Source organism: Sciurus carolinensis, chromosome 8 (assembly GCF_902686445.1).
Source record: "Sciurus carolinensis chromosome 8, mSciCar1.2, whole genome shotgun sequence".
Classification (NCBI taxonomy): domain Eukaryota; kingdom Metazoa; phylum Chordata; class Mammalia; order Rodentia; family Sciuridae; genus Sciurus; species Sciurus carolinensis.
The window spans coordinates 135,292,036-135,305,317 of NC_062220.1; the positions used below are offsets into that span (position 1 = coordinate 135,292,036).

A 13,282-nucleotide genomic window follows, 5' to 3' on the forward strand; every position below is an offset into this window, starting at 1 on the left:
AGAGTCGTGCACCCAACACCACCTTCAATCCCGGAACACTGATGTCACCTCCAAAAGAAGCCAAATTCCCTCAGTCGTCACTCTCCAGCCTCCAACCTCAACCCCTGACAACCCTCTCTGTCTCCATGGACTGGCCTGCTGGGGACGCTTTATTTAAGTGCAGTTATAACGTACGAGACTGTTTATGACTGGTAATTTCACTCGCCATCGTGTCTTTGAGGCTGCTCTGGGTTGGAGCAGGAATCGTTGCCTGTTAGGGCTGAGTCGTAGTCCACTGAATGGACATACCACAGTCCGCCCATTCACCAGCCGGCAGACATCTGGACAGTTCCTCCTCTGGCTACCGTGGTAATGTTGCTATGAAGTTCAAGTACAGTGTTTAGTTCCCTTGGGCTCCTATCTAGGAGTGGTGGTGCCGGTTCACATGGTGACTCTGTTTAGCTTTTGAGGAACTGCCAGGCTATTTTCCAAAGCTCTAAGCCAGCATGTTGCTGCTCAGAGCTCAGAGCAGCCAAAGCAGGGGTTCCCTTCCTGGGGCCTGAGGATGGGCATCCAGAACAGGGTGCACATCCTCCGTATCTGCATGAGTGTCTAGAGTCTCTGATTCTCAAGTCTCCAGATCCTCCTGCTCGGTCTGCAGGTGAGAGGGGGGGCCCATTCCAACCCCCTCAACTCTGCACTGTCCCTCGTGGGGCCTGTTAGGGATGAAACAGCGCAGCTGGGTACGTGAGGGGGACCCTGGCTGACGATTGCTTTCTTCTTCTTTTCCTGGTGTTTCTTCAACTCGGAAACAGCAAGGAGAACTTCAACAACGTCCCCGACCTGGAGCTCAACCCGATCCGATCCAAAATCATCCGTGCCTTCTTTGACAACAGGTGGGCTCTTTCCCCTCAACTGCCCGATGGAAGGTCACCTCGTCCTTTGGAACTTGTGGCACCTGTGTGCTCAGAGCAGCCTCGTGAGCCAATGCCGATTGTTGGGGCCACGTTGGGTTTGGGGTCAGATGGTTGTAGATTCAGAGCTGGGCAGTGCTGGGCAGCTTACCTGGTCTCTCTGGGCTTCTGTATCAGTCAGTTCTGGCTGCATAACAAATGACCCAAAACTTGGTATTTTTTTTCTTCTTCTTTCCTTTGTGGTGCTGGGGTGGAAGCCAGGACCCCAGGCATGCCAAGCCTGTGCCTACCCCTGAGTCACATCCCTGGTCCCACACTTAGTATTCACAGCTCCTCGTGTCTCTGGGTCGGGAATCCAGGTGCAAATGAGCTGGGAGCTGAGGCTCTTTTATGAACTTATCCAAGGCGTCAGCGGGGGCAGTCACACCTGGAGTTTTGGAGGAGGCTCCTTCTCGTGGCTGTTGGGTGGCATCCTGTGGACCTCACAGATGGCAGCTGGCTTCCTCCAGAGTGACACCTTCAAATGAGGGGGTCCCAGATGGAAGTCCCCCCACTTTGTAACCTGCTCTCTGAAAACACGCCGCGTGACCATCGCTGTGATTCCATTAGAAGTGAGATGCCACCAGGTCACCCCCCACTGGAGAGGTGGCCCTGACGTCAACACGGGCCTCGGGCTGTAGGGACCGAGGGTTGAAGGCCTGGACAGGAAGGTGGGAAGGGTGCCCAGGGCCCAGTGGGCCCCTGACCCGAGTGTGTGCGCGTCCACGTGTCCGTCACAGCAGTGGGGACCCAGCCTGCAGGAGGGCGGGGGGGCCGGTGTGTCTGCACAGCACTCGGGAAGCGAAGGCCAGCTAAGTGGGCGTGGTGAGGAGGCCGGGGACTGCCCTCCAGGGACTGCCCGCCGTGGCCTGCGTGAGCCGCCCCGGCTGCCGTCTGGGAGGTGGCCAGGCAGGACGGGGCACAGGGACCCCCGAGGGCTGGGACGCAGCCCGTCCTGATCAGACAGTGCCTCACGGGGCCTGGACTTGCCCTGATGCGAGACCTGTGCCTCTTATTGTCTTAATTCTTTAGCAAAACGGCCCAAGGCCACTGGGCCCTCAGCTGTCACCCGTGTGACCTGGGATGCCGACTCAGGCCCGTCTGTCTGGAGGTCCTGGGCAGCAGACCCGGCTGTGCCTCGCGCCCCCAGGGTGGAGGGCAGGGGTCTCCCGACGGCTCTGGGCGGCCACTTCTTTATTTTTTTTTATTGTTTTCTAATTCATTTATTCAAACACAAGTGAGCAGTCGTGAGGGTGAAACCTGGGGGTGGCCAAGTCTGTGTCCCCTTGGGATCACAGTAGGAAGGCCGGCCTGGCAGGGGAGTCCCCGCTGGTGGACACCAGTGGCTCGGCCCCGTGAGGTTCTAAATGCTGGTAGGTGCCGCGGCCTTCGCGGCGTTCCTTCCCGGACTCCCTGGAACACGGACGGGGTCCCAACGCCGGTGGGTGACATCGAGGGTGTTCTGAGGTCTCAGTCCGTAGACAGCAGGCTCCGTTCCTCGGGGCTCCAGGTGAGGCGGAAGGACATGGCGGAGGAGTGTGGTGGACGGAGGTGGCTCTCGTGGAGATCAGGAAGCAGAGCGCCTGAGTGGCCACCTCTGCCGGGAGGACGGGGTGTGGGGAGCTGGCAGGCTGGTACCCCCCTCTGGTCAGAGGCTGAGCGGGCACACCTGGGCACAGGCCGCCTTGCTCAGGGGGCAGGACGGTCTGCAGGGCTGTCGGAGGGCGGCTGTGGGCACGGAGCTGCCTGAAGCATGAGGGGGACACCTGTCCATCAGGCGTGCCCAGGGCCGGAAGGTGGACGCAGAACCCATATCCAGGGAGGACGCTGGGCAGGGGCCAGCGCTTGGGGGCCCTGAGGAGGAAAGCGAGGCAGGAAGGGGTGCCGAGGACCGGGCCAGGCGGGAGCGGAGGTCACTCAGAACGGGGGAGCCGGGGGCTCGGTTCACTTTTGGCGAAGCCCTTCTGGCGGCACAAGCGGGGAGCAGGGTGGCGGGGCTGCACCGGGGCCCAGCGGCGAGCGTGGAGGACGAGGCCAGGGAGGCCTGTGTGTGGCGGGTCTGGAGTGGGCGGCTCACCACGCACCTGCCGTACAGGGTCACCGTCAGGAGTCCCCGGGGCCTGGGGCTGCTCGCTGTCCCTGTACCGGAACGTGGAACTGAGACCCAGATCCGGGGCTGGCCAGCTTTGTGCCAGGACCCGGGAGGGAGGTGCGAGGCCCACGGCCACGGCCTCTGGTGCTCTGTGCCTCCTGGACAGCGTGTGAGCCGGGCGCGGGGCCGCGTCCCACAGCGCCTGGCATTTAGTCTGTGGAATATTATTTTGATTTTTCTTTTCTGCGATTTTTTTTTTTGTCATTTAAAAGTGAGATGACACCCTTTTACTGATGGGCCCTATGAAAATAAGTGACCTACAAATTAAGTGACAGGCCCAGTTGGCCCCACGGACTATAGTTTGCTGACCTCTGAGATAAAGGGGAGGATGGGCAGGTAGTTGGTGGCTCGTGCCTCTGTGTCCCCAGCACTGTGCCCGCCTCTCTGGGCCCACGCACCCCCCGCGTCCTTGACAGCTGTCGGCGTCTGCCTCTTGCTGGCCTCCTGGATGGGAGCTGGGTGCGGGCGGGGCGGGTGCTGGGCTCTGTACTCCTGGGCCCCCGGGGCCACCGGCAGGTGCTTGGGCCAGGCCCTCCCAAGCTCTTGGTCATGGAAGGACTGGATCCAGGTTTCCACCGAATGACCCCTTCCTCCTGGGCTCCGGCAGGAACCTGCGCAAGGGGCCCAGCGGCCTGGCCGACGAGATCAACTTCGAAGACTTCCTGACCATCATGTCCTACTTCCGGCCCATCGACACCACCCTGGGCGAGGAGCAGGTGGAGCTGTCCCGGAAGGAGAAGCTGAGGTGTAGGTACCCGAGGGCCCTGGGCCGGGTTCCCCACGTCTTCAACGCCTGGGGCTCCCCTGTAGCCGGAGGCCGGGCCGGGCATGGAAGCGGGTGGTCAGGGACTCCAGCCCAGGTCCGGGTGGTCAGCCCCTAGAAGTGCAGCGTGGGGCGTGTCCCCCCTCCCGGGTCACGTCGGTGAGCAGCCCAGCCTTCCTGGCTTCTGGGATAGGAGGGGCCGTGGAGCCGTGGGTTTCCATTCGGCCCCTCCACTCAGTGGCTCTGTGGCCTTGGGCTTCGAACCTGGTGTGGAGGTGCCGCTCCTGGACACACGGGGGGCTGCCTAAACCAGGGTCCTCCGCTCAGCTTCCTGAGCAGGGTCTGCGCGGGACCCGCCTGCGTCCCCAGGAGCATCTGCTGTCCCCTGACTCCAGAGCCTGTTTTGGGGTGATCCTGCCCAGCCAGAGAGGCAGGGTCCCAGCAGTGGCCCAAGTCACATCTCCTTTGTCCCCAGGGGACTTTCCTGTGACTCCCGGCGCCTGTCTCCCACAGCCAGGCTCAGTCTCGTCACCGGGAAGATGTCAGCAGGGGCCTGGGCTGGGTTTAGCTCTGGAATCCTGTGGGGAGCCGCCCACCCGCTTCTGCTTTGCTCCAAGGACCGGGTGGGGGTCCCGGGGGCCGTGGAGTCAGGTGGACGCCGCTGCGGTCCTGGTGCTGAGGCTGGTCTGCCCAGCGTGGACAGGTCGCCTGAGGCTCCAGGACGAGGTGTCGTGGGGAGCTCTGCCCAGGGCTGGACAAGGAGCCCGCGCAGAGCTACTGGGCAGCTGAGGGCCCAGCAGGGCTGGCGGGGAGCGGCCACCTCACTCGCAGGCCCGGGGTGCTGCTGCCCCTGCTGCCCCTCGGGGGCCACCCAGCGACCAGACGTGGTCCCTGGCCTGGTGTTGAGATCCCAGCACCCCTCAGGCTTCGCGGTCGCGGGGCGAGGGTCCCGTGGCCCAGGCTCAGTGCAGGGAGCCCCCCACCCCAACAGCTCTGCTCCTCTCGGCTCACAGGACCCCGAGGAAGACACTGGCTTCCCGCTTTACAGGTGGGGAAACCGAGGCTCAGGGTGGTTCAGTCACTTGCCTGAGGTCAAGGCCACCCCACCGGGAAGTGGCCCGTGGGGCCGCGTGGCCTGTGTTCTCGATGTCCGGTCTGGTGTAGGTTCAGCGTGGGGTGCGGGACGGTGAGCCCGGCAGGGCCTGGCTCCGCTGATGGCCCCTCTCTCCCTGGCGCCCCAGTTCTGTTCCACATGTACGACTCGGACAGCGACGGCCGCATCACCCTGGAAGAATATCGAAATGTAAAGTATGCTCCTCCGCCCTGCCCGCCGCGCCCCTGCCCTTGGCGCGGAGGCGCGAGGTCACCGTTTGTCTCCGCCCCACCGGCAGGTGGTGGAGGAGCTGCTGTCCGGAAACCCCCACATCGAGAAGGAGTCGGCCCGCTCCATCGCGGACGGCGCCATGATGGAGGCGGCCAGCGTGTGCGTGGGCCAGATGGTGAGCGCCCTCGGTCCGCCCCGTCCCTCCCGCCGCCGCTCTCCCCGAGCCCGCGGGACGCCTCTTCCCCGGGTGTGGTGCGTCTGGGAGGCCCGAGCGCAGGGCCATGCCTGTCCTGCTCCCTGCTGACCGGCCGGGCCTGGAACAGCTCCGACCCTCCAGGGAGCCGTGGGACCCGGCAGGGTGCAGGGTCCCAGGGCTCGGGGCCTCCCGCCCAGGCAGGTGCTGCTGTTAGCCCCCTCACGTTTTGTCTTAATGACTCAGTGGTGCTCTCTGGCCTCAGGCAGGGCCAGCAGGGGCCTGTCCCTCGGGCTGGGAGCCCACCTGGTCCCGAGTCAGACCAAAGGGCTGAGGTGGGGCCCGTCCTCCGCCACCCCTGGTCCCTTGTTGGCCTCACTTCACTGGTGGGAAACCGAGGCTGAGCCCTCTCTGTGCTGGGTGGACTGACTCTTGCAGGGCTGGGTGCAGCCCACCAGCCCCACTCAGGGGCTCCAAGCCCCAGGGGACGGCTCAGGCAGTCAGGTGACATCTCAACGGGGTTCCATGGGTCCCAACGAGGTTCTCGCCTCTTGGCAGCGCGTGGCTGAGTCTAGACACTTGGATGGCTGGGTTCAGCCCTGCCCCAGGTGGAGGGGGATTTCCTGAGGGACCCTGCTGTTTGTGCCCAAGGCCGCCAGCTGCTGATCCAGCCCAGGGCGCGGGCTGTGGTCATCTCGCTGCCCTGGTTTATGTCTGCTTCTTGGGCCCAGAGGGAGGCTCTGGCCTCGGAGAAACCACCCACTCCGCACATCAGCCGCTGCAGGAAAGGGCTCGCCACCCGAGTGGAGAGCCCGGATCCCCGCTGGGTTGTGGAGCCAAATCCCACTTGATTTAATTACGCTCTCCTTCTTCAAATTGCTCCCTGCCCCGCTCCAGCTTCACTTGGCGACGGTTTTCTTAATTGGGGGAGTAAAATTGCTGGCAGCTGGCGTCTGCGCTGCATCGAATCAGAGCCGCCCGCAAAGGGAGGCCTCCCAAGCCCAAGCTGGCGTCCCTAGCGGGCGTCCAGCAGCTCGGGGCCCCTGGCCGGGTGGGGAGCAGCCCGTGGAGCCGGGAAGCAGCCAAGGCCCACGTGCACATCTCCCTGGGTCCTCTGGGAGCCTGTCCCGTGTTTTCTGGTGTCAGCATCACAGATAAATAGCACTCTGCCCTGTGCAGCCCCGTCCATTCAGCGCCTTCTGGCCTCTGAGGACGCGTGACATTTCTGACCGTGCCGGGCTTCCCCTCCAGCCCTGGTCTCTGGCCACAGTTGGCGCCCTCGGACGGCCCCGGGGCCCAGGGCGGCCACTCCTCCACGCTCAAGAGCAGGAAGGAAGGAACCTGGGGCCGTGGAGAGCTGGTGGTTTTATAAATGTTTTTTAAAAGCAAAGCAGCAGCCGAAGGGTCAGAGTCCTGTCCGCCAGGAGCAGCCCTTGCCGGCCTGTGCCCAGCAGTGGCCTCTGCACCCTGTAGTGTCATCTGTAAGGCGGGTTCCAGGATGGAGCCCACCTGGTGTCGGGGTGAAGCTCTGAGGCTGTGGCTGGGAGACCCCCAGAACGTTGGGCCCGGCGGTTTCTCTGATTTGCAGGGTGCCGTGTGCTGGACCCTGAGGCCCGGCTCCCCCTGCAGGGAGCCACACTGGTTTCTCCAGAAGCCCAAGCGTCGCTTGTGTGTCCTCCATATTGTGCTTTGATGCTTTTCTGTTTCGATGCTGGGGATGGAACCCAGGGCCTTGGGCGTACTAAGCACGCGCTGCCCAAGCTCCACCCCAACCCTGACTGATTCACACAAAATGAACTCCCAGCGCCGCGGCCGGCCTCTCCCGCAGCGACCCACACGTCCATGCGCTGGTGGCAGGGCCCGGCCAGGGTCTGGGGAGCTGTTTGCGGGCACCCCGTCTGCAGCCGCTTGTCCCAGTTGGCGTGGGTCTTCTCCCACTCTGCTCCTGCCGCCAAGGCTGCTCTGCATCTGCCTGAGTGAATGACCCTCTCAATAGCTACGTGGTGGCAGCAGTGCGGCCTTCTAGTGAGGGACACTTGGGCCGTTAGCTGGGTGTTCACTGTCACAAAGGTGCTTGGGGTGAGGTTTTGGGATACGAGGTTGTCAGAGCCCAAGTGTAGAATTGAAAGGGGCGGGAGCCCCTGTGTGGTCCCCCGTGTCCCAGAGAGGAAAGGACAGAGCGAGACGGGCACCGCCAAACACACTTGGCCAGAGGCTCGGGAGCCAGGCCAAGGCTGCCACTCGCCACTCGCCACCCTGGGCCCCGCCTCCGGGTGTCTGGACGCTATCATGGTGACTCATGGGCACGAGGGCTGGGCCGCGGAGGCCAGCCACTTTCCCCGGGGGTCTGTGAGCGCAGATTAGCCTAGAATAGCCCTTATCGGAGCCGGGGACGATGTGGTCAGACCGAGGTGGGGGAGGTGTCCTGGCAGCTGGGCGGCCGGGGGCGAGGGGAGGTGGGCACTGTGGGGAGGGAGGCCCCGGGCCTCGCCCACCCTTCTCCACCAGACATTTCTGGGGAGGGTGAGGGGAGGGCCTTGGTGAGCCTGCACCAGCCTCAAGCAGGATGTTGGGGTTCAGGGTGACTGGACTGGCTGGAGAAGAGTGACCCCGAAAGCAGCCCCGACCGTCCTGGGGGTGGGGGAGGGAGGCAGACCCAGCGGAGGGCGAGACCGCTGCTCAGCCTCTGCCCTGCGCTCTTTCCCCAGGAACCGGATCAAGTGTATGAGGGGATCACCTTTGAGGACTTCCTGAAGGTGGGTGCCGGGGAGGAACGGAGGTGTCTGGGCGTGGGGGCTTCGGGGAGCCCCTCGAGGGCCTTGCGCAGCTGCTGGTCAGAAGACATGGTCTGAACTGCCCTGAGGGGTGAGGGGCAGGGCGCCAGGGACCAGCGACCAGCAGACCCTTGAAGTTGAAAGGGCCTTGAAGATGCTTTAAACTGGCTTCACCGATTTTTATCAAAAGGTGATTTTTGCACACGACCAGAGCACCTTGAGCAGTAGACAATGAAAGCTCAATTTCTTTTTTTAAAATGTTTTTTAGCTGTTGATGGACCTTTCATTACACACGGTGCTGGCAATCAAACAGTGCTGCGCCATGCGAGCAAGCGCTCTACCACTGAGCTACACCCCAGCCCTGAAAGGTCCATTTCTGTCCCTCTTGGGACCCCCGCCTTCCCAGAGGCGAGCCCTGGTCGCAGTGGAGCAGGGACCCTGGAAGCCTCCTGGGCCTGGAAGACGGCTCGCGCTCTGCCTCGGGCCGCCTCACTGTGTCTCCGTGTCATTCTTAAATGGCCGCGGCTCGCTCGCCCTCCCTCCATGGTGGATCTCCGGCCCGGGGCAGGTGGTGAGCTGGTGCTGGCCTTTGCCGATGGCGGTAGTGCTCTGGGGCAGGGAGTTCAGACCAGCTCCTCAGCGCGTGGATAACCGAGATCTCTGAAGAACCTGCCTGCTTCCTCAAAACCGGGTCTCCCCAGCCTTCCTGGGAGCTGAGGGAGACGGGGCCAGGGCAGAACAGAACCTGGAGGGGCCCCGGGTCCAGCCACACAGCACAGGCCCGGAGTGGGGCGGGACCCGGGCCGAGGGCTCCCCTCCAAGTCTGCCTCCGACCTGGCCACCCACCTGCAGATGCACGGGGAGGCAGGTGACGGGGCAGGACGCACAAACCCAGCTGCAAGAAGCCCAGAGGGGACTGCTGGGTCATGGGTCATGCGTTGGCCCCCATCTCGGGACTGGGTGGGCGGGTGGACAGGGGCAGGCCAGATCTGTGGTTGCAGAGGGTGGCTCTGGCCCACACTGGGGCCTGCTGGCGCAGGGAAGTGATCCCCAAGCAAGACAGCAGGAGGACCTAGAAGCCGGGGAGGCAGGGAGGCTAGGGAAGGAGAGGCCATGGATTTCTTCTTTGCCCCGAAGGTTTCTCAAACCTGTCCCTTCACCTGGGGCTCTTTCATGACAAACCAGGTCCCCTCCCCTCCCCCGCCCCTCCTGGTCCCTTCCAGTGGCAGTGGCCACCAAGCTGCTGCCCAGCACTTAGCAGACACCACCCTGGGGCCAGGCGCCCCTCTGGAGACCCTCTCATCCCCCAGTGAACGGAGCTGCTCGGCTGGGACCAGATTTGTCCTGCGTCCCTCACAGCACCCAGGTCAGGTGCAGGGACTGGGGAACGCCTGGTAGACGTGGGCAGTGACGGGAAGGTCCCACGGCCCCCTGTCCCTCGGTGCCCTGGTGGCTCTGACTGTCCCGATGCTGGGTGACAGCGTGAGAGCTGGACGCGCTCACACGAGCAGGGAGGCGGCCCTCCGCGCCTTGCGCATCTCCCATCTGTGGCACCCTGGCCGGGGCTGCCAAGGAGTAGGGGAGAGCGTGGCTGTGGGGGTGCTGGGGACAGTGCCGGCGCCCTGGCCAGAGCAGATGGTGACCGCAGTGCCAGGTGTGTGGCCTGGGCATGAAGGTTAGGGAGGAGTCGCCTCTCCCGGGCACGAGCTGTCTGGTGGAACGTGGTGACCTCTCGGTGGTCACAGTGACCAGACTGGTGTGCTTCTCATGCACGATGGTGGCCTGCTCACGCCTCGCAGCCTCACAGCCCCTGCGAGCTCACAAAGTCCCAGGAGGCCGATTCCACCCGAGTCCCCCCGTGTTCTGCAGGGTGGCGGCGGGCGGGGCCGTCCCCACGTCGTGGGATGGAGGGGCGTTGGGTGAGGGCGAGGTGGAAGTGCCGGCAGGGCGCGCGCCCGCACTTCATCACAGCGGCTGCGACAGTCTCAGGAAGCATCCAAATGTCACAGCCGGAATTCGCGGCAGGAAGACAGATGGGATTTGTTCTTCCTGGCTCAGCTCGGTCCCAAAACAGCCCCTGGCTCTCACCTGCCCGCGCCTCAGCTGGGGGCAGAGGAGGGTGGGCGGGAGGCAGGGGAGCACGGGACCCCGCTGCCAGGAGCGGCCGCCCTAATGCCGCCCGGTCCCTCCAGATCTGGCAGGGAATCGACATCGAGACCAAGATGCACGTCCGCTTCCTTAACATGGAAACCATCGCCCTCTGCCACTGACCGCGCTGCCTTGGAGAAGCTGCCGAGCGAGGCTGGAGCGGCCCAGGCCTGGCGGGCGGCCTTGGCGGCGGCTCCTGTGAACATGGCTGCTCGCGCCCTCCTGTGCCACCCAGGGTATGGTATGTGGGACTGGCTGTTTTTATCTCTAGTGACAATAATAAAAGGAGGTTTGTTAATGAGCGCGCTGCCGTCCCTTCCTCACGCGTTCAGCGGCCGGCCGTGGGGTGGCCGGGGAGCAGGCGGGGGCGGATCATGGTCGAGGGCTGGTGTGGAGGCGGGTTGATTCCGGTGCCTCCGTCCGGCGTGAGCTGCTTTCCTGGCGCACAGTCCACCTGCCTCCTGCCAGGCCATAAGCCCGGAAGCGCCGCTCTGCTCCGCGTGTCCAGTGGGGCCGGGGCTTGGGCGGAGGGGCTTCCTCAAGGTCCTGAGCAGCCTTCGCACAGGGGCAGCCCTGGCGTGCGCCACGCCGGCCACGGGCCCTGGGGTTCCAGCGGGCTGGCTGCGGACCCCAGGCTCTGATGGTGGGGAGGCCTGTGACCGGGGCTGCCCGTCCAGGCTCCTGTTGGGCTGGCCCGCCGCACACCCGGGACTCTGGTCCCCACGCAGGCAGCAGAGGCCAGGGAAGCGTCGGGTAAGCCTCTCCCTGGACTCCGGCCGTCGCCTTCTGAATGGAAGAAGGTTGGTCCTGGTCAGCGATGGTGGGAGGGTGGGCGGAGGGCCACGTGGAGCTGCGAGCTGCGAGCCCCTGCTGACCGCGCCGTCTCTGCTGCCCTGGGTCCCCGCAGCTGGCCGAGTGCGTGCCTGCTGGCCCGGGGCAGTGGCCGGGGCTGTGCGTTCTTCCTCCGGCCGCCTGCTGGCGGTCCCCTTCAGGCGCCCCGCTCCTGTTGACACTGCCTGGAGGTGGCCTGCCAGCCTTCCAGCAGGTGCTCCTGATCGCCGGCCACTGCTCTCCGCGTGCTTGGTCCTCTGGCCAGTCTTCGGGTCGAGTGTGCTCTTCCGTATCTGCTCAGACCCTGGCCTTGGGGTTCAGGGTGCAAAAGGCACAGACAGGCAGCCGTGGGCCCACGCCCGGCTGACCGTCCCCTGCAGAGACCGCTGCAGCAGCCCCGCTGACGTCCTCCGGGCTGGGTGCTGCCCACGGCTGGGTGCTGCCCACGAGCAGCAGGCACCTGTTCTCAGCTCCCTGCGCTTCACAAACCGCAGCACCAGGCGTGGCTGTTCTGTGTGGTCGGTGACAGTGCTTCGCGTGAGGCTGCCAGGGAGCCTCCTGTCTCTGGGCTTTGGACGGGGTCCCCAGCCACCTGCCTGCAGGTGGTTGTCCCAGCCAGGTGATGGCAGGCCCTGGTGTCCCCAGAGGGCTGAGCTGTGTGAAGCAGGCTCTTGCAGCCCCCGAATGAGGAGTCTGAGGTGACTCTAGGCACGTGGGTGTGTCCCGGGTTAAGAGGTGCAGCAAACACCAACTTCCTGGCACACGGGGTGTCTGCAGGCTGCTGCTGGGGCCGAGGGACAAGCTGGTGCTAAAATTTGAAAGGCAAACCACAGCAGTGTGCTGAGCTCAAGGGGCTGTGCCCAGGGACAGCCTAAAGGGAAGAGGAGGGAAGAGGAGTTTGGGGACCAGCAGGCCCGGCTGAAGCAGGTGCCTGGCTGTGATGTGGAGCCAGCAGGGCGTCTGAGGAAGGCCAGTCTGCAGCGCAGACCCAGCTGCCTGCCGCGGGGGTCAGAGGCCGCACAGCTCAGCGTGGGTAAGAGAGCCTGAAGCCACTGCCAGGGACCTGCTGCTCGGGTCGGGACTTAACTCGGGAACCGTGTGCACTTGGCGAGAGCAGGAGCGGAGGTGGCGGCCTCCGCTTCCCGCTGTCCAGTGGCAAAACCCTGCCCCCTTCCCGGGAGAACGCAGCTAGCTTCCTGGGGAGGATGGCCTCCCCCACGGCCCCCGGCCCTCGGGTCCTCTTAGCTCCTGGGCTGCACACTGAAGATCTAGAAAGCCACCAGGACAGCAGGTGGGGGTCTGCAGCATCGTGAGCTCCTGCCCGGGAAGTGGGGACACGCTCTCCTGGCCTCCCTGTCCTCTGGCCCCAGCGAGTCTAAGCAGGCTGACAGCCCGAGTGACAGTCCCAACTTGCTATTTTGTTCTTTTCAACAAAGGCAATTCATGAATGTAAAATGCTTTTCATAAATAATAGACAACCCTCCTTCAGCCCCCTGCACCCGGAGTTGGGGAGATGAGGCCACACCGGGCACGCATCAAACGAGCTTGCTGCTGCGGACCGCCGGGGGCGGCCGCCCTGGGCCACAGCGGATTAGAGGAGACCTTCACGACGGGCCCATCCACGCTGCTCAGAAGGAAGCGCCCTGCTCAGGAGCACCGAGGGGGTCTTCTCCCCCCAGGGCAGGGTGCCTTCCCACCAGCGAGGGGCACGAGTCACCGGGACCTCTCTGCCAGCTCCCGGGTGCAAACGCCGCCCGGCAGAGCAGGCCAATTCCCCAGGGCCCCTGACCGTCAAGCACTCAGGGCTGCTGCTCTGGGCCTGGGTCTGGTGACTGAAGTCTGCATGGCGGGAAGGAAGCAGGTGGCTTGGGAACGGCTCCTCTCACCTGTGGACTGTCCCAGGGGGGATTTCTGGCTGCACAGACCCTGACCGAATGCAGCCAGTCCTCATCCCTGGATGGGGACATGAACCAAATGACGGGGGTGTCTCACCTGTGGCTGCCCCAGTGGGTGGTATTTGTGCTGAAAGCTTTTCCAGGACGTGCAAGTGATTAAAAGGAACTGGGCAGAACTCAGTACTAAGTCAAATATTTGCAGGATGTCCATGAGGTACTCTACAGTCACAGGCAGTGGGTGGAGGACACTGAGCGGGGACAGCGTCCTCG

The 13,282-nt window shown here is 64.2% G+C and overlaps 1 protein-coding gene across 1 annotated transcript in view; it reads left to right on the forward strand.

Annotated features, from left to right (window-relative positions):
• Tesc (tescalcin) overlaps window positions 1–10,588 on the forward strand; it is a 39,783-nt gene extending 29,195 nt beyond the window's left edge. Inside the window, exons 3-8 of the mRNA XM_047560978.1 lie at window positions 795–875; window positions 3,692–3,831; window positions 5,089–5,150; window positions 5,239–5,346; window positions 8,073–8,120; window positions 10,331–10,588. Coding sequence (XP_047416934.1) covers window positions 795–875; window positions 3,692–3,831; window positions 5,089–5,150; window positions 5,239–5,346; window positions 8,073–8,120; window positions 10,331–10,408 — 517 coding nt within the window. The 3' untranslated portion in view covers window positions 10,409–10,588. The remainder of the gene's footprint in view (window positions 1–794; window positions 876–3,691; window positions 3,832–5,088; window positions 5,151–5,238; window positions 5,347–8,072; window positions 8,121–10,330) is intronic.
• Window positions 10,589–13,282: the final 2,694 nt, after the last annotated feature.